Here is a 26,404-nt window from a genome sequence, read left to right on the forward strand (position 1 = left end):
ACAAGTTTGCCAGTTGTGTTCCCAAGTCCATTCCTTTATACACAAAACAAGGCTGCTGTAAGAACTGAATGATGCAGTGACAAGGCATTTCTTAAAGCATCTGCCATATGGGCATAAACTAGTTATCAAACCATCATTATGTGAAAAGTACTTTCTTCTTTACTCTTTTTGACATAAGTAAACTAAAAATTCTGTAAATCAAATAAGCAACTCTTCTCTGTTGCTCAAGATCAGATTAAGGGGACATAAAGCTTTGTAGTATAAACAAATTTCACACTGCCTTAAAAACACCATGGAAAAGAAAAAAAAAATACTTGGAGGGAAAAACAAAACAAGAAAAGTCATTTAAAATGAGTGACATTTGGACTGGATTGCAAAACACAGAGTTTTTGTTGTTGTTTGTATGCTTGTTTATATTTTTGATAGCAGGAAAAAGAAATGAGAAGCAAAAAAATACCAAACATTTCAGATTGTAAATGTTGGCTAGATATGCAATGCATGAATAAAATTTGTTTGATTCTGAAATCACCCATGGATACAGTTATACTCATTGATTATGATGAAAACACACTGACGACAACCTAATATGTTACAGCTGGTCCACAAAACTCCAAGAAACTATCCACAGGTAACAACTAGGAAGAGTAGAGTTTTATTCACAAACTTTTTTTTTTTTTTTTTGGAGGAGGGGTAAAGAAGCAATAACAAGGGAGGGAGGGGAGTTGTCTTAAGCTGAGGATACAGTTTGATGACAGAGTACTTATTTACCCTGAACAAGGCCCTGGGTTCAATCCTAACCCCAATCCTCAAAAACAACAACTAAAACCTTACTCCATCTGTACAGCTCTAACAAAATATTGCAGACTGGGTAATTTTTAAATAAGAATTTGTTTCTCATGGCTCAAAGGCTAGGAAGTCCAAGACCAAAACAGTAGGAACTGCTCTCTGCTTCAAAGATGGCTGTAAGTTCTGGGAGGAACACTGTGCCTCACAGAATAGAAAGTACGGAAGAGAGAAAGAGAGAACTATACTTAAAGAGTATAAAAGCATAGTGGCAAAAGGTCCTGCCTTTAGTATCAGGTCCTGGACTATTATGCTTACTCCAACCAGAGAGCAAACCCTCCCCATAACTCATCCAGCTCTCAGAGGCTGTCCTTTATATTATTGCACTGAATTAAGTTTCAACATGAATCTTGGAGGAGACAAACCATAGCATTCAAACCACAGCAGATTCTAGTTTGTAAATGAATTTATTAATTTCTAATTCCAAATGTAATTAATTTGTATTTAGTTACCAGAAATAAGATTCTTTGTGATGAAACCTGGCTCCCCCAGTCAGAAAGGTCAAAGTCTCTCCTTAAACTAGCACAGAGATTTCAGAATAGCTCAATAGTAGAGGTCATCACAGCTTCCAGGCTGTTTATCACCTACAGACCAGGTCTTAAGAAATTTGCCACTGTTTGTAGTTTCTAAAACTGAATTGCACAAAATTCCTATACAAGATTATTGATCAGTGTTAACCTATTTGTAAAGCACAGCAGGTATTTACTGAAGCAGATTATTGAGCACACTCTTCCAGCCTCTCTTTAATAGTTCCCCATATTTATACAATAGCTCACCTGGGTGGCTCAAGGAAAGGGTCAGCATCTTGGCGTTAGGCTGAATGAGGCACAATAATAAACATATGACAAAATAATTCTTCAAGAAGTTGGCAATTTAATGAATAGATGTAATGTAGGAACACACCAAAATTGTTTCAGAGTTTTAAGTTCTCAGATGGTACTAAAGGCAGGGATCATAAAATCTGCCTATAGCTTCACAATTACTAAATAGCGAGTGTGCGCTAGGTAATGAATACAGACTGGGGTGGGGAGAAGAATTGGAAAATATCCTATCCTCAAGAAATCTGCTATCTAAAGCAATCCTACACAAACAGCAAAAGTGAGTACATAGTAGCTATACCTTAATTGCAATGTATGTTTCATGAACATTTGAAACTGCAAAACCAAGGAGCCCTATTCAAACTAAATTTCCAAAATGTCTGAAATAAAAAAAATGTTTTGGATTTTAAGATTAGCTTTTGAATTTTTGTAGTGTTTGCCACAAAATATATAATATCTTAGTGCAGGAACATAAGTATAAACATAAAGCCCACTTATGGAATCATAAATCCCTTATGGATACATAGCCTAAAGGTAAAGTAAAGAAATGTCTTAGATATGATGTGTTCTGATTGTGACACACCAGATGAGGTCTAGTATGGTCCCATTTAGTGTCATGTTACCACTCAAGATACATTTCACATTTTGAAACATTTCTGGATTTTCTGGATTAGGTATGTTCAACCTATATATTTTATTCTTTTTATCTGCACTTGCCTACTACCTACCTGTGATAAACTTTAACTTATAAATTAAGCACAACTACTTCTGATCTTTTGGCCAAATCAAGGTAGAAAGCCTAAGCTATAAGCCGAGTGTTTCTAATTAATAATAAGTCTATGTGTGGTTATTTGGCAGCTGGCTGGCAGGACAGAAAAGGTCACCTACAGCTTCAAATTAAAATTTTAACTGTTTTAAAACCAAGACAGTGAATTTAATCACTGTGTGTAATATTATTCTATGGGTGACACACCTTGGGATGGCGGTTCAATCACAATCACTTCCCCAAGTAACAAACTCCCAATGGAAAGATGAATTTAAAACCATAGAATACCCTAAATATATTAAATAGAAATGAAATGAACACTTGTTACTAGAATGAACATGCTTCCAAAGATATCACAAAAACTAAGTTACTTATAGGTTAAATACAATTTTTAAATTTTAAGTTCCTAACTGAAGTCTTCTATTTCTACTGAGTGAGAAGGTCATTACCAATATCAAGAATTGTTTCAGGTATAGGGACAAATGCTTCACCTGTCAATTTATTTTTTTTGTGTCATCTAGTAGGCTGATGCCTCCTCAGTGGACTCTTTCTTTAAAGATTAGGGACAGTCACCCTCAAAGTGCCAGATAATATATTAAATACCACAGTAATACAAATACAATAACACCTACTACCAAGCAATTTATCTGCAGTTGCAGATGTCAAAGGTAAACTGATCTTTTTGTTGGATAAAAGTAAAGCCAATAATATGAGGCATTGGTGGCACACACCTTTAGTCTGGAGGCAGAGGCAGGCAGATCTCTATGAGTTCGAGACCAGTCTGGTCTAGAGAGATAGTTCCAGGACAGGCTCCAAAACAATACAGAGAAACCCTGTCTCGAAAAACAGGGAGGAAGGCAGGGAGGGAGGGAGACAGGGAGGCAAAACTTTGTGGTGTTAAGTGACAGACCTAGGAATAGAGAATCACTGGGATAGCTGAAGTTTAAGTCTCTGAGACATTAGGATGGGACAAAATGGAAATCTTAGGATAGTAATGTAAAGAAATCTGTGACTCCCTCTAGATAATTTTACACTTATTATTTTCTTCTCCTAATCAAAGCAAATGTACCAGAGCATAAATTGCGGACTGTATCATTTTTCTACTTGAGCAGGTTCACACTGGATGACCTAGAACTTGCTATGTAAACCAAGCTGGCCTTGAACTCACAGCGATCTATCTGCCTGTCTCCTGAGTGCTGGGATTAAAGTGTGCACCACTACACATTAGGAACTTATTTTGTACAAAGTGTGAAACTCCAGTCCTGAGCATAGTGTTTAGAAGACAGAAAGCACTCAACAAAATACGAGCATAGGTAATACTTCATTTTTACAAAAAAATATTAGTCTGTGCAATACCAAATTAATCTCACAAAGAAAAAGAATTGTGAGCTACACTATTTCCTCAGAAAATCAAATCCACTTGGAACTTTCTTTCGTTTTGTTCTCCCCTTTGAGTTTTTGGGACAGGGGTTTTTGAGTGTATGTGTGTGTGTGTGAGAGAGAGAGAGAGAGAGAGAGAGAGAGAGAGAGAGAGAGAGAGAGAGAATGTGTGTGTGTATATGTGTGTATGTGTGTATGTATGTATGTATGTATGTATGTATGTATGTATGTATGTATGTATGTATGTATAGCCCTGGCTATCATTGGAACTGGCTCTGTAGACCAGGCTGGCCTTGAACTCACAGAGATCCATCTGCCTCTGCCTCCCTAGTGCTGGGATTAAAGGAGTGTATCACCACTGCCTAGCCCACATGGAATTTTCAAAGAGGATGAGACCCCAACTGCTACCTTCCTAGGGTACAGCAATGTGAGCAGACCAAATTGCCCATTGCAGTTGTTTTATCCAAATAGCTGCTGAAATTAAGTAGCAGCTTGGCAACTGAGGGCATTCCATGAAACATGTTCACTCCTCTAGTTGTGAGCCAAAGCAAAGCTATCCAACTGCACACAGCATTAACTCAGGGCTACTCAGGGCATAATTCTTTTGCACTGTGCAGTTACCCAGATTGCTAGAAAGTCAGATCACCAGAATATTTAAGTATTGCCAGACTACAGAGCTAGTGTGGTGTTGAGGAAATTTCTAGTCCCATGGCTCCCTACCCCTCTCAGAGTCAAAAACCTGTATTTCTGGAATGGAAACCTCCAGAACAATTCTCACCCTCAGTTTTGAAGAGTTAGAGTGTGAATAAAATTCCTTTCTAATTGCATCATGAAAGCACAAGCTACAAACTCAAGGTGTATTGCTATAATTACCTTCAAGATTTTAGTCTTCTGTGGCATGGAAAGTAGAGGGGTGACCACTTACTTGTTCATGTGGCCCTATTTGGGCCTCTCCAACTTACTAAGTGTTTTATTCTTTTCAAGAAAAGCAAACAAAACCACCAACCCATTCCACTGTTCCACACAGACAAAGTACAAAGGTAAAAGTCCTTGGATCACTTAGTATGTTCTTCCACCAACAACACTTACCACCACACTCTCCTAATTAATCCAATCCATCTTTTTAAGCCTTGCAACAAGCCTCTAGGAATCGCTAGAGGCACTACTGTTTTCATAAAGTCTAACTCAAAACTAAGATTCAGCTTTCCCATGTCTCTGTGTAGGGTGAAAAAAAACACATTCCACTTACAAGCCAACCAGATGCCTACTCAGCTAGCCAGCTTTGTGGTGAGTGAGCTCTACTGTAAAAACAAAAGCTTAGAGTAAGACCAGAACAGCCAGGAATAGGAGTGCTGAAAAGATGTCCTGTTTTGAGGTCTCCCACATAGGAATGATACCAGGGTAGTGTTCACATGCATTACAGGCATGTTCATCATTTGCTGAAATGCTGCAGTGGGAGCTGTTAAGTATGCAACTGCTATCTGAATCTCCTGCTTCCATTAATGGGAATATTATGAAAAGGAAGCTTCTAAGCAATCAATTGTCATTGTAACTAAACATGGAGCTTATTTTCTGGTTCCTTATTTTTACAATGAAATGAACCGCTACCCACAAATGATACAGTAACTCTATCTAAACCTAAATCCCTAACTTACAATGTTTTGTCAGACTGGATATAGGCAGCAGCCTACATTAAAACTGGATACTACAGTTATAAACTCCCTAACTGAAAATAAACTTCCAACTAGATTCATAAGAACCTAATCATAGAAATTACAATACTATACAAAGACAAGCTCAGGACAGCATTTATTTAGTTTTTACATTAAAATTACATAAAAAAACTTGATACATAAGGTTAGAACCTGTTAACAAAAGCAGGATGACTCCATGCTACCTTACTCTGTACAATGTGCTCAAGGCAAGAGCATGGTCCTCTTCCCAGTAAATAGAATTCTGTGGGAAAAAAAACGTCCTCATAATCAGCTCACAAAAACTGCCACTGTCTTGAACTGAGACTGGTTACTTATACTGCTTAACTCTTTCCTGCTGTGTGCACTACCAATCCTTGGAACCACTGCCTTCAAGCACTCTATTAGACACAGACATATTAACCCTGTGCTTACACGAAGGCACACACTGAGAACGGTAGCTTTACAATCTGCTGGACAACTCAGATTTCAATTACTCCAATGTCCAGAGTTGGCTTATTACAAGAGCAGACATACTTTCAATTATTTTTCTTCAGTGAAAGTATTTCTCTATTAACAGTTTGGTTGCTATTTTATCCTATTACTTCTTGAGTTCAATGAAGATACACATTTATTTTCAGTGAAGGGGAAATCATCAAGTCTATATTCAACACTGACTTATGGTGATGTGAAAATCTCAGTGAGACTATTGAATAACACTTAAAAAAAAAAAAAGTAAAAACACTGGAACATTTTCATGGAAAACTGAAAGCCAAATGAAGCTGATAAGAATAATTTCTGTTCATGTAGGTTATACAGTAATACTTAAAATTCATCTCAACACAAACTTGAATACTATATGAACTGGTAATAATGATTTGAACTAGTCTAATTAGTTAATAGCTAATTGTGTCATAGGTGTAAGTTACTAAATATAAGAACAAATTAGAATATTTGATATCAAGAGAAGAGAAACAGCAGGGCATTGGTGGCACACACCTTTAATCCCAACACTTAGGAGGCAGAGGCAGGCAGATTTCTGTGAGTTCAAGGCCACCCCGGTCTACAGAGCAAGTTCCAGAACAGGCTCCAAAGCAATACAGAAAAACACTATCTTGAAAAAACGAGGGGGGGGTGAGGGAGGGAGGACAAATTCTAATATTCTTAAAAAGTAATTGAAGTCAAAGAATTATAGAATTAAAGATTTCAGAATTTAGCAGATTATTCTATTTACAATGCCAATAAGTCATTGTTGTACATTCACCGAACTGCCTTATAGAATACTTTAAAATGTCTATTCTTTCCATGAAAAGTCAAATGTGCTTATCTTTTCCTAAAATAGAATCTTACTGTCTTTATAGCAGCTGACATCTTAGCCCTTCTAGCTTTCTCCCCTGGCCCTACAGACTGCCAGTTACAAATGCCCCCAGAAAGAGCCCCCACTGAGGGAGGATGACCCTCTGCTCAGTTCTGCATGCATCAGTGGATGCACAGCAGACACATGCACCCTACAGTCAGACTAGCTGACACACTGAAGCAAAGGGAGCAAATCAAATGTGGATACTTCACCTTCAGCCTCTTTTTTAAGCAAAGGCTGGTTTGTTCTGCTTTAGATTTCATGATTTTTTTTTTTTTAAAGCACTACCCTAAGGACTCTACCATATTTCTACCTACAATGCGAAAAAATACTTCTAAAAAACTTCAACTTGTTATACACACATTTATTATGAGTGAACCAAAAAGCTAGTCTTTGTATTTTCCAAAACAAAAATGTTGATGGCACAACAGCCTCTTATTACTAGCTTTATATACATTCCAAGTATAAAGTATAAATCATTATGAATACTGCTAACTAAATTCAGGGTGATTTTGATAAACCCAACAGAAACCTTAAAAATTCAAGGGAAGTTATGCAGTAGCTTATTGGTGCTTTTGTTGTTGCTATTGTTGCTGTTGTTTTTCAAACTTAATTTCTAAGAACCTATCCCCTATTTTTCACTTTGTTTACCTCAACAGGCTCTAATCCTGGAGACCAGAAAAGCTTTACATAGACCTTTACATTATTCCTGTGGAGACAGCTTCCTGCAGCTGGTTAAAAACCTGAAAACTGCTTAAGAGTCTTCTAACTACAAGTAAATTTTCAGGGAAGGAAGAGAATTCTTTATAGCCAACCTAATCTTTAAACTTCATCTCTCAGCAAACAAAAGGTAGATACAGACAAAATTTATTTTTGCATCTTTGTGCTCTGTGTGTGTGTGTGTGTGTGTGTGTGTGTTAGGCATCTATCTTTCTACTTCACAGGGAAGGATAGGTATGGATCAGGAATCAGATCAATCTCATGGCTACAGTAATATGCGACTTATTTATCTAACTGAAGAATACAATTTTCAATAAAACACTAAAAACCTTTATTAAACAATTCTGGAATCATCATAACAACTCAAAGAAATTAATTTGAGCCAACTTGAGACACAATCTGATATGCCACCCTATAACTTTTTCTAATTAAAATGGCCGCAAAATGCTCAATTGTGGGTTAAGGTAAATCTACAAGCACCTACATAAATAAGCAGATTAACTCAACTAGAAGACTGGCTTTCCAACTTTCAGTTTTGCCATTTATTGGCTCTGTGGCTTCAAATACAAATGTAATTTCCCTGTAACTCCGTGTAAGCATTTGCAAGATAGAAATTACAGTTTTAATTTCAGCCTTTTCCAGGATAATATTACAGAATATATCCTAGAGGATCCCTAGTAAACCCTAACTAAAAAGTAAAGACTACTTACAGGCCCTACTTTCCAGCTCTCCAATGTGCGCCCCCCCCCCTTTCTTCTACATGTTGATGTGACTGTTCCAGAGAATATTAACAAAGCAATTCTAGAGGAACAAAAGTAATGTCTTAGAAAAAGAGAATTTCAAGATGACCTGAAGCCTTGTCTTCTGTCTATGACACACATATACACGTCCTCTTAAATGGGCGAACTGTTAGTAGTGATGGAGGAAAAGGACTGCCGTGTTCATTCCCCATCATCTGATGAATGGAGGGAGTGCAATTCCTCAAAATAATCCAATTCTTAGTTCAATTAACTGATCCTACTATCACCCAAAATATTACCAATCAGGAAGCGAAAATAATTTTTTCTGGTTTTGTTTTTCAAGATTGGGTTTTTAGAGAGAGAGAGTGAGAGAGAGAATATGTATGTGAGAATGGTTTGGCTGCATACATGTGCACCAAGTATATGAGTGTCCAGAAGCCAAAGGAGGCTATTTGGATATCAGGAACCAAACTCAGGTTCTCTGTAAGAATATCAAGTGCTCTTTTCCTGCTGAGCCCTCTTTCTAGGCCCCAGAAAACATACTGTATGAAAATTAGTAAGGAAGTCAAGAGTGCAAGAATGAGCCAAAGCTTTGGCAACTATGATAGCCAAAACTGTACGACGACACCCCTGCAACTCATGGCTATGGTCACAGCTCTAACAGAACTGTTTGCTACTAATTAGTTAGCTATGTGCCAAAAGGGTATATTTATTTCTTCTTATTCAAGAAAATCTCCCTACTATTGCATACTAACAAATCAACAGGATAATTCTGAAATTCATAAAAAGACTGACATAGCATAATTGCTTTATTTCCTACATAGGAAAAAAAACCCCTTCAAAATATCTAAATGAATATAGAAACCTGTTTTCTGTGGCAAATTATTCATTATCAAATCTTTATCACTGCCTGTTAGACAAAACCTCTGATTTTAGCAATGTTTTTAAAGTTTTTTAAAGTTTTTAAAATTACCATCATGAAAAACAGTGGCTTTATAATCTACTCTTTCTTCAGGTAAATGTACTTACAGATGAACATAATACTCAAAAGAACAGCATTCCCTAGATGAGTGATTTCTCTTCCTGCTTAATGCTATTTTTATATGTTGACAGCAAAGACAAAATGTTACTGCTTCTCTGTTCTCTTTAACTGTTTCTGAGCATCCACCATTCACTTCAGAGTTATCTGTTACAGCACTTAGGTATGAGTGGTTCAATGCTTCTCACAGCCACCACATACAAACCAACAGGGAGCTCCAACTCTGTGTTTGCCAACTGAAACTCCCCTATACTATTAAACATCTAGAAAAAAGACTCTTCTAACTTCATCTAGAACAATTATCCCATATATTTGAATGTCTTAACTTCATCTCACATCTTAGTGGATTGCCTGCTACTCTATGCAACTGCTTCGTTGAGGGACATTCATATCCAAAAGCAAGTTACTGTCATGCACATCATTCATTTAAGGTGCCATACTGAGGCACTCCTCATTTTACTTTAAAAAAAAAAAAAAAAAAATGTAAAGAGGGATAAATCAGACACTGCCAGTGGCTGGCTGGGCTGGCAAATCCTTTTTAAGTGTTTCTACCTAATTAATGACTGCAGAATAAAATCCCCCCCCCCTTTTTTTCTTCAGGACATGGTTTCTCTGTAGCTTTTTAGACAAAGCTGGCCTGGAACTCATAGAAATCCACCCGCCTCTGCCTCCTGGGTGCACCTCCACCACCCAGCTTCTCCCCTCCCCCTTTAAATGTAAAAGAATATTTTAAATTAGCTAGTAGATGACACATGATCTGTACAGCTGTACTGGACTCACTATCCTAGGCAGTTCAGATGGATGTGATTTGTTTTTTCCTATTTGAGCAGTGAAGAAACTAGTCTCATTACCAATCTTACTTATAGACTTACTTTAGATGTAGATTTTACAGAGTACCTTTGATGGTATTCTAATAATTCTCCAAAAACTGGGAAAAAACAATAAACATATGTTCATAAAGTCCCCAATTGAGGAAATAAATCTCAAACTGAATTATAAGAACATTTTTTAGTTAACAGCTGCTCAGAAGTGATTGACATACATATTTCCTAGAGACGTCATTTATGTACCACAATTTTAACAGTTACCTTGGCCCAAACTGTGCTAAAAATGTAATTCTGCTGGGTGTGTGTCATCTCTGTGAGCAAGGCTGAATGTAAGGATATGAATTCTCATAGCTCAGAGTGACAGCCCAGTTCCCATCAACTTTCACTTGCCCTGTTACATACAGTATAAATAAATGTTGCTTGAGGGAAAAATTAAAATACAAAGGCGTGTTTTAAACTGAGTAACATTTTACCTTGATGAAAGACTCAATATAAAATTAACACAAAAACATACAAATTTTCTTTGATGAAATTATTGTTATGGGCTTTTCTTGCAGTAAGTAACCCACTTACCAGTGGTTTTCAGCACACGTTTTACTGCTTAGACAGGTCTTGTGTCACATTCAATGACTCTGGTTTTAGACTGTCAGTTGCCATAGGCAAAATCCACACTAGAATATCAGACTCTCACTCCTCAAAACTACAGAAGAAGAGAAAACAAAGACTGCACGCAACAAGATCCCATACAAAGCATCTGCAGACTACCAGGAGTTTGGTTGGAGTAATCTACTTAACATGGTTGTGACTGAAAAGGTCAATTCTAAGATCACAATGTAACAGACCCTTTAGGGGTAGAGTTGTGAAAGCAATGTCAATCACACAAACTGTGTATATTTATCTGATGCCAATGACAGTTAATACATGAGATTACATAAAGCCTTTAGACTTTACAATATTACATAAACAACTTCAACATAAACAAGAACAAAAAAAAAAAAAAAAAAAAAAACCAAACAAACCAAGGCACGGCTTCTTTTCAAACAGATTTTGTAAGAAGGCTAAATACTGCCTTTAAAAAAAAAAAAAAGAGTGGTATCCAAATCAAAAGTTTTGCCAGGCATAAAACACAATCATGGGACTTATTTCAGACTGAATAACTTCAAATTATCACTTAAGAAAGACATATAAAAGGGAGGAAGTGTTCTGCATGGGGCATGGAGAGACAGAGAGAATGATCAACAAGAGTGATGATAAAACATGAAGATGTAGGTGAGAGGTAAAATTTCATTTAACTAGCAAACAAACTTTTACACATCCTCAGTAAGAATCCAAATGCTTAAACAGACCTTATATAGTGTATAAACTAAATATTAAGTTTTATCAAATAGCACTCCCCCCAAAAAAAACCCGATATAAGTTAAATTTATCAAAGTTACTGTTTTGCCATGTTTTTATTACTACATAAACATACCTAATATGACAAACAGTAAACCACAAGTGCCCCTGAAAGAATGCTTCTCTAGCTGAGAAAATCTGCAATATATGACATCACAGGGACATGGCCAACAGCTACTTCCCTTTACACACTCTGAACTGTGCTCTAAAGGAAAGACCCTGATTCCAGATGCTGGTTCCTTGAGCTGGAATAAGCCAGGAAATTCCTCTAGCAACAAGGGAGCTTTCTTTTATGAATTTATATAGGACATGGTAACAGAAAGGTTCTCTGATCACAGATATTTACACAGAGTCAACTTACCAATCAGGTTTGAGTTCATGAAAGGTGTTGGGGACAAGCCTTCATGGGCTCCTAAACGACTGTCATTCAAGTGATCACTGTAATGAGGGCTGTCTGTGAAACCCTAAGGAGATAAAAAGGCAAGAATATTAAAGTCAGTACAGTGACACCATATTAATGCACAGGCTTATACAGGCTCTCTAACTGAGCTCCTTATTTGTGATTCACAGCACTGAATAGCTCTTGCCTCTAAGCCTTATTCAATCCCTGAGACCCACACTGTAGAAAACAAAAATAACCTCAGCAAACACACACCACTCAACACCATCCCCTCACATAAACAAATCAACAAACTTTAAAAAAATTATTTATTGCTCTCAAATGAAAGTGACATTAACCAACTGTCTTCAAAGTTCTCAATACTTCTAGTGAAAAGAAAGGCTATAAACATCCTATCTATCATTGAAAAGTATCTGTCTCTAAGACACCATATCATGGAAAGGAAATGATCTTTGAACATACTCCCATCACATCCAAAAGGACAGTTCTACACATCATTAAAAAGAAAAGAATGAAGCTGGACAGTGGTGGTGCATGCCTTTACTCCCAGCACTCCGGAGACACAGGCAGGCAGATTTCTGTGAGTTCAAAGACCATTAGTATACAAGAGCTAGTTCCAGGACAGGCTCCAAAGTGACACAGAGAAACCCTGTCTTGAAAAATCAAATAATAAAAATAAAATAAAATTTATTCTAGTGACCACAGTCACAGTCCAATCTATCATACCCAAAATGATGTAAAATAGGATGGTCTTGATAAGTCAGTCCTTGGAGTTTTACTTTTATTCCAAAAACTAACATAGTACAAGTACTAATTGACATACCACGATCCAATACACCTCAGCATTCTATCTGCCTCCCCTTCTGACTGGCATTCTTAGGTAAAGTGTTTAAAAGCAAGGCATTATACCCTAAATACTCACTGAACTCAATAGTACCACCCTAGGGAAAAAAAGGCTAATTTTCCACCATATTAATCAAACAGATGAATAAAAATGAAGAAATATGTGAAAATTAAGAATTCCAGGTAAAAATTCAAAGCAAATAAAATATTTTAAATATGTGTATTAACCTATACATTTTAAAGTAAACAGTGAGTAGCAGAGCTTCAATAAATAAAATATATTCTCTAAGATTCACTTCCTACTTCATGCTCACTAAGCACTATGTTCCAAGAACTTAGAAATGCTGGCCTTTTCTGTAACAAGAAAACAGACCAGAGACAATTAAAGCTGCTTCTATGTTACCTAATTTAGACCTCACATAATTAAAAAATTACAATTTTTAATATATAACCCCTAGTATTCAAGATCCATTAGTTGATATATTTCTACCTATCAATCAATCAATTACTCAATCAATCACTCAATCAACAAAGTCTTCCTTTTCCTAAGCTCAAGTTGTTTTTCCAGCTCAGCCAGAATAGTTTGGACTTCTACAGGTATGTGCTTATCACCTTTTAGTAAAATTTTTAAATCTTAATTTTTAGGAAGCTGAGGAGAGATGGCTCTGTATAAGAATACTTGCTGTAATTCCAGTACTCAGGAGGCAGAGTCAGGTAGATCTCTGAGTTCAAGGACAGCCAGGGCTACAGAGACAAACCCTGTTTGGGGATGGGGGACAGCAATCTGGGGTAGGACGGGGAGAGAGAGACTCAGGATGATGGAAATCTTAGTGTATTATTAAACCTGAGTTCTTAGCACTCATATGTAAACAAAGTACAGCTGTGCACACCTGTAACCTCCTAACTAACTATAGGAGACAGAAGACAGGAAGACCCCGGGGGGTTTCTGGCCACCATCCTAGATCCAGGTTCAGTGAAAGACCCAGTCAAAAGGTAATAGAGAAAAGAATGATAGAGCTGAACACCCAATGTCCAGCTCTCACCACATCCTCATGCGTATAAACATCTCTCCCTCCCTCTGTCCCTTTGTCCGTCCTTCCGTCCCTCCCTCTTTTAATTCTGAAAAGTATTGTGTGAGGCTGCTGATGGGAGATGTCATTCTATAAATATGTTTCTCTTATTGGTTAATGAATAAAGTACTGTTGGCCAATAGGAAAGCAAGATAGGCAGGACTAGGAGACAAGGAGGACTCTGGGAGATGTGGTAGCAGAGTCAAAATGTAGGGACTTGAGAGGAGGGGTCCGGACCCTCTCTCCAATAAGCCAAGACTATGTGGAAACACTTAGACTAATAGAAATAGGTTAATATTTAAGACAGAGCTAGCCAATAAGAAACACTACTAACAGGCCAACAGCTTTATAACTAATACAGTGTCTCTGTGTGTTATTTGGGAATGACATGGCTCTAGGACCATGCCAGCAGGAAAACTGCTACTAAGAGGTTGGCAAGATAGTTCAGCAAGTATCAAAACATACAAAAACAATTACATCTAGTACAAAAAGAAACTGCAATCTAATCTACTATCAGAAGAAAATGATAACCTATATGCATATGTACATTTTGCTTAGTTCAATCAAACTGTCAGCAAGTTTAGGAGCACCGCATTTAAAAAAAAATAATGAATGTATGACTTAAAGTGCAAGTAAAATGGCAATTGTGTTCTTTAAAAAAAGTATTCAAATTGATACTGCCTTACTGTTTATGTCTCAACGAAAAATTCATTAGTTACAAAACTGAATGGTCAACTATATTTTCATATAATACAAAGTTTTCAGAACAAAAATAGGTGAGTCTTCCTTTGATATTCAACATTAAAAAGAACAAGTGCATTCTCTCTTTTTCTGTCTGCCTGTCCTAAGTTTTTCAACATGCTCTGCCAATATCTATCCCATATGTCAATATAAATGCTTGCCAACACTTGTCAATCTTGTCTTTCCTTCTCTTGACTTTTCCTCTCATTTTCTTCTAACCTATCCCCTAGCTCCTATATCCTTTATCTGTCTTATCAGGCCATTTTAATCTAGTTGCCAAGGTAATTAAAAGTACATGCACATAATGTATTACTGTCTATAACATATTAAGCACTCTGCTATTCTAGGCTACAAGATGAATAAAGTAATCTTAGGGTCCAAACAGCTCACAGTTTGGAAAAAAGAAAGAAAAAACATTCCCCACTCTCTTAATACTTGTCCAGGAAATCTATCTAAACCGTGCTACATCACATTCTCCGAGGTCTTATTGGTATTACTAAATTTTCTTTTAGTACAAGGGGCAGGATACCAGGACCAGTAAATTTTAAATTGAGGACAGTCACCCTGCCAAATTTCAAATTAAACTTTCTGTGCAAAAACATAAATAGCATAGACAACCAAATGTCAACACAGCTTCAAATGGGAGCATTAAGGCATAAAGTACTACTAGGCAGGTAGAAGAAGACATCATGTTTGCTATAGAACACTTTAAATGAAACACACTGATAATTAGAAAACACAAGCATAGCTCATGTGCATAACAGCTAACTCTTATTAAGTACCTTCTATGACCTAGCTTTTAAGGGATTACATGTATTCAGTCAGTTAATCTGACAGTATTTTACTTAATGCTAGTCGCTTAAAAAACAAAACTCTTTAGCATCAAGAAATCTGGTAAAAGGTAGAAAGCATGTTAATGCAGGAGCATTTCCACCGGGAAAGCTACCCTGGGGTTATAAGAATATCTTAGCACCCAGAAACCCTTTATACAAACTAACAAACAAAAAATACCCACATCTTCACAGCAGATCCTTGTCCAACTAACCAGTCACTTAAGTCCTCAGAGCTGACTAACCTACAGCCTTGCAAGAGACACTGCAGCCAAGGACCAGGCCAAGCTATACTAGATTTCTAAAACTATAGAACCTCAATGCATCAATTTAAACTGCTAAGCATGTGTTATTTAACACAAGAAACAACTCAAATATTAAATAAGAAAAAAGTATTATGTGCAAATGTAACTTAGATGAAACAGACAAATGGCACATTTCTTAAGTTATCCACGTCAACTAATCTTGTTTAAAAAAATACTTGAATAGCCCTTTGCTGTTTATAGACAAACTTAATTAAAAATCATCCCAGGATTTTCAGGATTGCTTAGTTAGATCAAGATGCTTGGTCAAGTCTAATGATCTGAGTTTGATCCACTAAGCCCAAAAATTGTCCACTGACCTCTGTACCACATACAAAATACATGTTTTTTTTTTTTTTACTATGAAAGATAATTATTAAGGTCCAATTTTTTTTTGGTTACTCTATCAAAAACTAAAGAAAAACTATCACTTCTATATAAACTCTTACAGAAATATAAATAAATAATTCTCCACTTAAAGCTAGTATTATTGTGTTACCTAATTTAGAAAAAGACAATGCAAAAAGAAAAAACTAAAACCTTTCAGAGATGACAATTTCTCAGGCACAAACACCTACAATACAGTAAACAAACTAAATATATAACTATAAAAATGACTCTCCATAACAGCCAATGCTGTTCATTTTTCTCATAGGAACACACTGAAAAGTTTCTACACCAAGATAAGCCTCTCGGCCGATGGCACCAATCCAAATCAGACCAAATCAAACTGAATTAGAATGTTCCCAAATGGCCTTCCAGCCCCCCCCCCCCCCAGAGAGGAGACAGGAAAGAGAGACAGGAAAAACTTGGAGTCTGTTCTCTGGGGGACAGTTTAAATATCCTGTGAGAGTGGTCTTGAACATCTTTGGGGGAGACACCATCATTTGGCAGGATTTCTAAAATGCAGCAGGGTTTGGAGGGAGACGGGGAAGGTGGCTTGGGTGGAACCTCCACCATAACATCCCAGACTCTTTGGGTAATGGATGCCAGGGGCTGGGGTGAAGCTTCCACCATAACACACACTATAAAGAAAAACCATCAAACAGGAGCAAAAGAAAAACAAACAAATAAACCTCTAGCATCCACATTTGTTAAATATCTGTATTGAATTAGGAAAACTCAGGAACATCCTTAGTCAAGCAAATCATGAATGAAATGTTGTCCAAATAGAAAAAAATCTCCAGAACATACAAAAAAGACACGACATGTAGTAAATGAACCTAGCAAGGCTGCAGGATACATTATCAATATACAAAAACCAACTGTAGTTTTATGTATTAGATATGAATCAGAAAATGAAATTTTACAGCATAACTTTCAGTATCAATTTTTTAAAAATATTCAGTTGTCCAACAAAAATGTGCAAGATCTGTTTATTGAAAACTATAAAACATTTCTGAAAAGTTAAAGACATCTACCCATTAAAAGTTCTCACACTGCTAAGACAGCGATGACATGCAACTCATCAGAGACTTCTTTTTCCAGTATTAACCCACAAATAGTCAAAATGCAGAGAACTTAACTATGGGGTATCCATCCCTATACATCCCTGATACATCTGCAACACAGATCACACAACTAAGTCTCAGAGAATATCTAAGAAGACAAGGTGGAAATCATAAGAGCATGAGGACCAGGACATCTGGTACAAGGTAGTGTCTTCTATATATGACAGAGCTTCGCCCATGAAAGTGTATCATGACAGTCATCTAAACAAGTCTTGTACAGTGATAATACTGAGTACACATCCCAACCATCAATGGAGAAAATCTGACAATGCCCCATCCATAAAGAGTAACTGGCATTAACAAGAAAATGTCCATGCTGTATTGTCTACTTATAAGCAAGTATGTGATGAAAAGAATGGATCAAGCAAGACACTCTGTGGCATGGTTCCTCCTCAATAAAAACCTTGGGCACATCCTCAGGTGGGACCTAGAGGAAGGTCTTATCCTTATAAGGGAGAAAGAGCCAAGTATTACTGCCCTTTAGATGTGCTAGTAAAACAAGGTATAGAAAGAATTTTGTGTAAGTAAGGAACTCTTTTGATATTTGAATGATGAAATCACCTAATGACATACATACTTCAGACATTCTTTACCCACCCGCACAACTGGTATTTTATTGTTTAACCATAAAATAACTTTCTAGACACCAAGAATATGTTCTGTTCTCTGTACAAAGCACCAAACTGATTATACCATGTTGTGGTACAAGTGCCCGCCCCCCCCTCCAGGGCTGGTCACTTGATGGCCTGCTGCATCAGCCATGTTTCCAAAGGTGGGGCTTTAGAAAACTGACTAGACAGTTGGGCTCATTATTTGCTGAGCTACTGACAGGGCAGAAACATAAGAAATAGGACGATAAAGGAATGGGTCATTGGGGAGGGTCCTTGGGTACTATATCTTATCCCAGTTCCTATCAAGGAATCATGGAGCCACATACATCTTTGCTCCTTAATTTTCTCAGGTATTTTTGTTACAGAGACAGAAAGCTGAACATCATGTGAACACTGAAATAATGGTTGCACCTGACACTAAGAAGGCTGATGCATTAGTATACTATGTTAAAGGGGAACACTTTGGAATAGCCATTGGAATATGGGACAACTTAAGTGTGTAACAAAAGGAATACAAAATAATGTTACGCTCTTTGACATTCAAAAATCTCCTTTTGGACTCTTGCTTTGCAAAGGATGTACATATTTCAAATAGATTTGAAGAAATTGGTTTTCTTTTCTTAGAATGTGCAAATCTACATTTTGCTTTAAGAATGTAGAGTCTAAGAACTCAATTACATCACTTTCTCCCCCCAATAATCTCCAAAAGCCAAGATCTGTAGCACAATAAACTTTTCCTAATTTCTATAACTCAAAATTTATTTTCCATTATTTACAGGATTTCTTGGATGTTTAAAAAAATCACTACAGTCCACCATCTCGTCTGGGACATACTCCAGGAATTCAAAATAGCTGCCCTTCCAAGGAAACAGCCACAGTTTGAGAGTTCTAACAGGATTTTGCATCAGAATGGATATATAACTTCTCATGGGACTATATATAAAAATAGGAACAAACACTAACAGATTTCAAAATAGTCTACCTATAATAAAACTTTCTCTATTTAATTACCTATTGGGGGGGGGGAATGCTTTCTAGAGAGGAAATAAAAAAAAAATCAGAAATCAGTTTGTTCAGGTTCTCTGCCTGATTGGTGCTATAGTTCATTTATTTACAACATGTTAAATAAAATTTTATAAGAAATGATAGTGAGGATGGCGATATGAGTTAGTAGGTAAAGGTGTCTGCCACTAAGCCTGATGATTCAAGTTCCATACTCAGGACCCACATAATGGAAGAACAGAACCAACTCCCTCAAGCTGTCCTACACACAACACACAGACACACACAAGGTGTAAAAAGGGAGGAAAAAAAGTGAATGCTGATTGTAGCATAACCTTAATCTTGAGTACTGTTCCTTAAAGTTCTGGACACTGAGAAGGGGAGGGCTTTTTAATGCCTCTTATACTCGGACAAGTCAACACAGTAAAGGGGCCAGCTAGTCATTTAGCCTGGTCACTACCTCTAGACCTTAATGAAAACCTTAATATCCTCATCTCCAAAATGAAAGGAATCTTAAAAATGGCTTTCTAGGTCTAACAGTCTGAAGATCAAAGCATCCACACATCAAAGTTAAATCTTTAAATTGCACAGTGATAAGTGGAAACTATAACAGTTATTAATAAAAGTAAACTAGTTAATTATAAAAACTTGTTCAGCTGGAATCTATCCTACAATGTATTTTTATTTTATTTTTATTTTATAAATAAGAGATCTCTAAACTCAGGAAATACTAAAGAGACTATCAAGACCCAGCACAACAATTATAAAAGGGGATATCAAAGACTAAAAATTAAATATGCTTGATATTTACCCGATAACTTTTGGTAAGTGGGTATTCTGGAAGACTGATCAGATGTCTATTAGCCAGGCTAGTAGCTGGTAGATCTATGCTATTGTTTACTACGCTAGACCTCAGTCACCCACTGATTAGCTGTGAAGTCTAAAATCTATAAAGAACTTGAAAGATCCATCTGTTCTGGTAAGGACTGTATAGGTATACAGACTCAAAGTCTCAACAGTTTTGCTTTAAGAACTCATAGACTGGAAAAAGAGAAACTTCGCTGTCTTAAAACAGAATAGTAGGCAACTTAAAGCCACCTGATTTCTTTGACTTCACATATGCGCTAGCAGAGATTTAAATGCTTGCATCTCATAATCCACCTTCTCTTAAGAAAGAATAGATTCAATTCAGGCAGATGCTGCCTTGAATGTCAATAAGAGTCACAAGAATTACTCTCTAGTCTCATTTAAACCTAACCTTAAAATATACTCTTTCTCATCCATAGCTTTCTTCACATCTAGAACACGTTTAAGGAGCAGTTACATAACAAAACAGAGATTAATGGGAACACAGATGCAATACACAGAAAACACTTACTTTAATTCTCTGTCCCTTCTGTCTTGCTTTGCTATTTAACTGCTTCATCTCCTGTTTTGTACCTGAGATCAAGAGGCATAAAATACTATTTCAAAATTTGTGTGTCCTTTCTAATTAGTGCATTTGTACTTCCTACTCACATAAAATCTATACCTTTCCCCCTCAAAAAATTAAAAAGAACAAATAACAGTTTAAAGAATACATCTTCTGTGCTATAAGAAAGATAGTTAACACTAAGCTTTACTATCTGAGTCCTGGAAAGCTATTTCTAGCTTTTCATTCACACACATAGAAGGTTTAAAAAAAAAATAAACAATCAGGTAGATGTTTAACACAATAAAAACAAACTTGTCACACCCTAGAACTGAATTCCTGAGCTACCATAACACTCTATGTGGAAGTCTGTATGACCCACATTTCATCGCCCCCTAGTGCTATCTGCTGTTTCACAGTACTACTATCATCTTCAGTGAGATTTCTTTTCTTTCCATTACTTTGCAGCCTGGCTCCTACTGCCCTGAGCCAAGTGTGATTTCATCCTAAGCAGATCTATGTAGTTAATCAAGAAATCATCCTATTTCTTGTGAGTATTTCATGTTAGACCCATCTTTCACACTATAACAAATCAGTCCTTGCAAAGCAGTGTGCCACTCCCTACATAAGTCTATTTGTAATCTACTCCCAGGAGACTACATTTTCCCTCATGAAAAGTTACCCTCTTATTTCATACTATTCACCTACTAAGTAAAGACAGATTTCAAGTGTTCTGCCTAGTCAACACTTCCTTTATTATATCTTATATTATATATCCTATATTATATATTATTATATCTACCCTGGCCAATGAAATTATTATACGTGACAAATATTTAGAGTGAGCAGTAAAATCATTTTAGAAGTTAATTATTTGCTGCCTAATTATATTCCAGTCTTACTGTCTAAAAGAGTTAAAAGTTTTAAAAAGTGACTATTTAGGCAAATATGGCATATTTCTAAGCATACTTTTTAAACTTTAAAATATGCATTTATTCACCTCTAGCATTTCAAAAACTTGATGTATTTATCAATTGCAGTGGGGGCCATGCCAAAAAAATTCCTAGGTGAGTCTGATGGTACAGGCCTATAATCCCAGCTACTCAGGAAGGTGAGGCAGGATGATTATAAATATAAGATTCACTTTGGGCTATATAGTAGGCTCAAGCCAGAATGAGCAACTTAGAAAGATTCTACCTCAAAATAAGTTTATTTAAAAAAAAAAATGAGTAAGTTAATGGGTCTGTCTGAGTATATGCCATATATGTGTGTAGAAGTGCCCTCAGCCATCAAAAAAGACTGTGAGATCCCCTGGTGCTCAAGTTACAAGGCACTTTTGAGCCACCTGAGGTGGCTGCTGGGAACTGAAATCAGGGTCCTACAAGAACAACCAAGTGTTTTCATCATTGAGCTGTTTCTCCAGATCCAAATTTTTTTTTTTTTTTTGGGGGGGGGGGATAAAAGGTTGGGAACATAGCTCAACAGCAGAGCACTTACCTAGTATGTGTGTGGCCCTGGGTTCAATTCCCAACATTGAGGAACAGACTGTATTAATATTCTTATTTGCAATGGTGTTTCCTCATAACACTGTTTCAAGTGGGAAAAGCAGAGTCTCTTCTAAGACTTCTGCTATGACATGTAAACCTAACCAGGTTAATCTAAAGCTCCAGCCACTATAAACCTTAGTGAGGTCAAAATGACCTCTGTGTATTTTGTATAGACAGTACTTGAAGATATCCAAGGCTCTATTATCCCATATCTAGCTCACTATTGACTAAGTGGCTCTCAGCCAAGCTCTCCTACATGAATGAAAAGATACTGAATACCAACTAAGAATGGAGAGAGCATGAAGAAAAATTAAAGTTCCCTTTAGCCACATCTGGCAGAAATATTGTAGACACTTTAAGAGAAAATAACATCAACCACATCCATATAATCTTATAGACTCGTTTTAGTTTCAGTTTGTGGGAACTATGTCCTTCCTTTAGTTGAGTAGCGCTTTTTTTTTAACCTCCCTTTTATCCAAATTATACAGTCTATGACTTTATAAACAAACTTTGCAAGACCAGAAATTCAAAAATCTTTTTAACCTTGTATTATTCCTTTCTACCTAATAGACTCTATTAGGCTACTGTCAGAATGTGTTCCTGACAAGTATTCCATACTTGCTAATACTCTGAGTACAGGAAATTCTCTTGAACCCTTTGCTAGAAGGATGAAAACATCAGAGTAAGTACTGCAGAACTCAAGACATGCATATTTCTTATCCCTTAGGACAAAGTCCCTGGAGCTCTTGGGAGAAACTGATGAGCCATTAGAGGCTAGGCTCACAATCAAAAAGACAAGCAATGAGCAATGAGTTCCCGAAATCATTCTGTGCTGAGTCACACACAACAGACAACTGAAGGACTTTTTTTTTTTGTTTGTTTGTTTGTTTTTGTTTTTGGAAACAGGGTTTCTCTGTGTAGGTTTAAAGCCTGTCCTGGAACTAGCTCTTGTAGACCAGGCTAGTCTTGAACTCACAGAGATTCGCCTGCCACCGACTCCCAAGTGCTGGGATTAAATGAGTGTGCCACCACTACCTGGCCTAGCACTTTTCTTAAAAAAGCCTCAACACATAGCTGATTTTCCCCTCTCCACTACTGGCACAGGCTGGAAGCCATTATCAGTGCACATTCCATTTTTATCAGTGAAGAAAAAAGGGGGGGAAAGTATGAGGCAAAGAAAATTAACTCAGTATAACAAAGCAAGGTGTGAGGGATATTAAAAATAGACAGTACCATTATCAAATGGATCAAGATTGGTATTTGTGGTGATATTCTGTTTATGATCTAATAAAGCTTGTTTGAAGATCAAAGTGCAGAGCTAAGCCACTAGTTAGCCACACACACTAGGCCACTAGTTAGCCACACACCTAAGGCACTAGTTAGCCATAGAAAGCAGGCAGTGGTGGCAATACCTTTAATCCCAGCACTCAGAAAACAGAGGCAGGAGTTAAAAGCCACCCTGGGCTACTTGAGAGTGAATCAGTCTGAATGAGAAGCATAGCTCACACCTTTGATCCTAGTACTTGAGATGGCATGCCTTTAATCCCAGCACTAGGAAGGTAGAGACTGTAGTTATATAGCTGGGTGGAGAAAGGAATAAAAGATGAGAGGAGACAGGAACTCCTTGGAGTCTGAGGTTTGGTGGAGACAGATGCAGTCAGATTCAATCTGAGGATTTGGGAAGATAAGATTGCCCTTTCAGTCTGAGGTAGAGGTTAAGAGCTAGTAGCTGGCTGCTTTGCTTTTCTGATATCAGCTTTAACCCCAATATCTGTCTCTGAGTTTTTACTATTAAGACCAACTAGAATTTGTGCTACAGATATTCAACAACTAATTCTATGATTATGCCTCATTACATGCTACCCTTGCTACATAAATACTCTCTCTCATGTCTCCTCCCCCCCCCCCACCTTTAGTTCCAAATAGGCTCAAGTTTGCTATGTTATTCAAGATGACCCTGAACATCTGATCCTCTTGCCTCTACTTCCCAAGTGTGCCACCATATCCAGTTTATGTGCTAGGGATCAAAGCCAGAGCTCATAGAAGCTAGCAAAGTACTCTACCAACTAAGCTATATCCCTAGCCACCTAAGTAGGATCACATCTCAAATTTTCTATGACCAGCTGTAGGGCCCCTTTCTTGTTCTAACTTTCTACTTCCCCTGAAAAGTATGACAGAAAATATAGGGCTCTTCTTTGAATTAGGAACTGCTATGGCAAAGTAAGGGGACTAAAACACCCTGGCAATCTGTAATATATCCATAGGCCAAAAGCAAGTGCATCCCCCCACCCCCACCCCGCAAGTGAATAGTGGAGCTCCTGCATAGCTACTTGATCAACCTCGCACCATCTGAATCAGGTTTCTCATCTGGGAAACAAAAGGATTGGGGCAAATGATAGTGAACACATTTTCTAGTTGTGAAAATTCTATGATATGGCAAATCCTAAGGGAAGAAAAGAGTGAAATTGCAAATTACTGTTTTGTTCTGCAAAATACAATACAAAAAAGAAAGAAGAAAAAAACTGTCGAAATTTAGGAGCACCCAAACTTTGTTCAAGCCAATGAAGGATTTTTGTAAAGAAAAAAAAAAAAAAAAAAAAACCAAACCATAGTCGCTAATGACATGTAGAAATTAATTTCCTATTAGTGGTTTGCTATCAGTGAACCTATACAGACTTTTTCAAAGAAGCAATAAAGTATTTCGTCTCTTATAAAAAATTTTGTGTGTGTGTGTGTGTGTGTGTGTGTGTGTGTGTGTGTGTGTGTGTGTGTGTACACATGCATACAGGTAACTTCTGCATCTCACCCAAGCTGTGGGATGCAACCATCAATGACACTATAATGGAGCTTGACCTAGGCCAGGCTAGGTACCAGTGACAAAAAGACAGGCAAACTCAAACAACATGGTCACTTGAACGAGCAAGAGAACCAGGTATCAGTCACATCTCAGAAACAGAATCTATATTCAGGAAATATATAACCATGAAAATGTATATTAAATTATTTGATAATGAGGTAAATCCCTGGGAACAGTTATAGTTTCTATTTGTTTTATGAATACGTAAAATATTGCATAGCTATAACATCAATTTTTCTCTAAGCCCTTTAGGGTCTGTGTAAAAATTCTTAATTTTGAAAAAAGATGCCAGGTGGTGGTGTCACATACCTTTAATCCCACCACTTGGACGGCAGAGGCAAGTCTGTGAGTTCCAGGACAGCCTGGTCTAGATTGAGTTCCAGTACAGGATCCAAAAGCTACACAGAGAATCCCTGTCTAGAAAAGCCAAAAAAAACAAACAAAAAAAGAAACTAAAACAAAGTTGACTTCTCTAAAGTCGTAACTACAAGTTTGCAAATCTCTGACCTTATATAAAATGGCTGATTAGGCACTTCTCTATCAGGGATTTAAGTCTGCAAAATCGCAGACAGCCTGTTCCCCTTTACTTAGACTATAATCCTCTCATAGTTTTCTATCATTGTTCTTTTTAAAAGAAAAAAAGTGTTCATTCACTTTCTAACATTTTTTTGTTTGTGAAATTACAATATAATTACATTGTTTCCAACCTTCCTTTTCATCCCTCCAAACTCTCACATATAACCAACCCTTCTTGCTCTTTCAAATTCACAGCCTTTTTTCCATTAATTGTTGTTATATGCATGTGCATATATTCCTAAATACAATCTGCTCAGTTTGTATAATGTTATCTGTATATATTTCTTCAGGGATAACCATATGGCATAGGATAGCCTATTGGTGTGTTCATCCCTTGGGAAGAATTTTCCTTTCACTCTCAGCATTCCTTAATTGGCTGTAGTTCTTTGCATAGGGCTAAGGCATTGTAGGTTCCTTCCTCAACCACTAATATATCAATAACATATCTATATAACCTAATATATACAATCTTAATATTTATAGCATTTATATAAGCTTAATTTAATATATCTATAGTGATTTCCCAATATTTGATTATATTTGACAAGTATAGCATACCTATTATGCATAAAATGTTGCTTTATACAAAATCCATTTTTTTTTTTTTTTTTTTTTTTTTTGAAACAGGGTTTGTCTACGTAGCCTTGACAGTCCTGGAAATCACTCACAGACCAGGCTGGCCTCAAACTCAGAGATCCATCCACCTGTCTCTGCATCCAGAGTGCCAGGATTAAAGACATGAGCCATCACTGCCCAGCACTCTTTTTGTTTGGGGTTTTTTGTTTGTTTACAAAAATATTTTAAAAATCATCATTTGACAGGAAGAGACTTGCTTTTAAACCAAGACAGAAATCCATCCACCTGTCTCTGCATCCAGAGTGCCAGGATTAAAGACATGAGCCATCACTGCCCAGCACTCTTTTTGTTTGGGGTTTTTTGTTTGTTTACAAAAATATTTTAAAAATCATCATTTGACAGGAAGAGACTTGCTTTTAAACCAAGACAGAAATTTGTAATTACAAGTGAAAGAAAATTGAATTTATATTTCTTACAGATCCAAAAGAAAAAGTATTTATTATTAATTACTGAATTAGCAAATAATTCTCATTTGTTAGGTTTATAAGGCA

The 26,404-nt window shown here is 36.8% G+C and overlaps 1 protein-coding gene across 7 annotated transcripts in view; it reads right to left on the reverse strand.

Annotated features, from left to right (window-relative positions):
• Tcf12 (transcription factor 12) overlaps nt 1-26,404 on the reverse strand; it is a 238,031-nt gene that overhangs the window by 126,223 nt on the left and 85,404 nt on the right. For 5 of the 7 annotated variants that reach the window (XM_051197923.1, XM_051197922.1, XM_051197921.1 and 2 more), the window contains exon 5: nt 11,938-12,040. In XM_051197923.1, the coding sequence (XP_051053880.1) occupies nt 11,938-12,040 (103 nt within the window). Of the gene's footprint in view, nt 1-11,937; nt 12,041-20,264; nt 20,327-26,404 lie in introns of all 7 variants that reach the window. The other 2 variants (XM_051197924.1, XM_051197925.1) reach the window with 1 other exon arrangement.

Source organism: Phodopus roborovskii, unplaced genomic scaffold (assembly GCF_943737965.1).
Source record: "Phodopus roborovskii unplaced genomic scaffold, PHOROB, whole genome shotgun sequence".
NCBI lineage: Eukaryota > Metazoa > Chordata > Mammalia > Rodentia > Cricetidae > Phodopus > Phodopus roborovskii.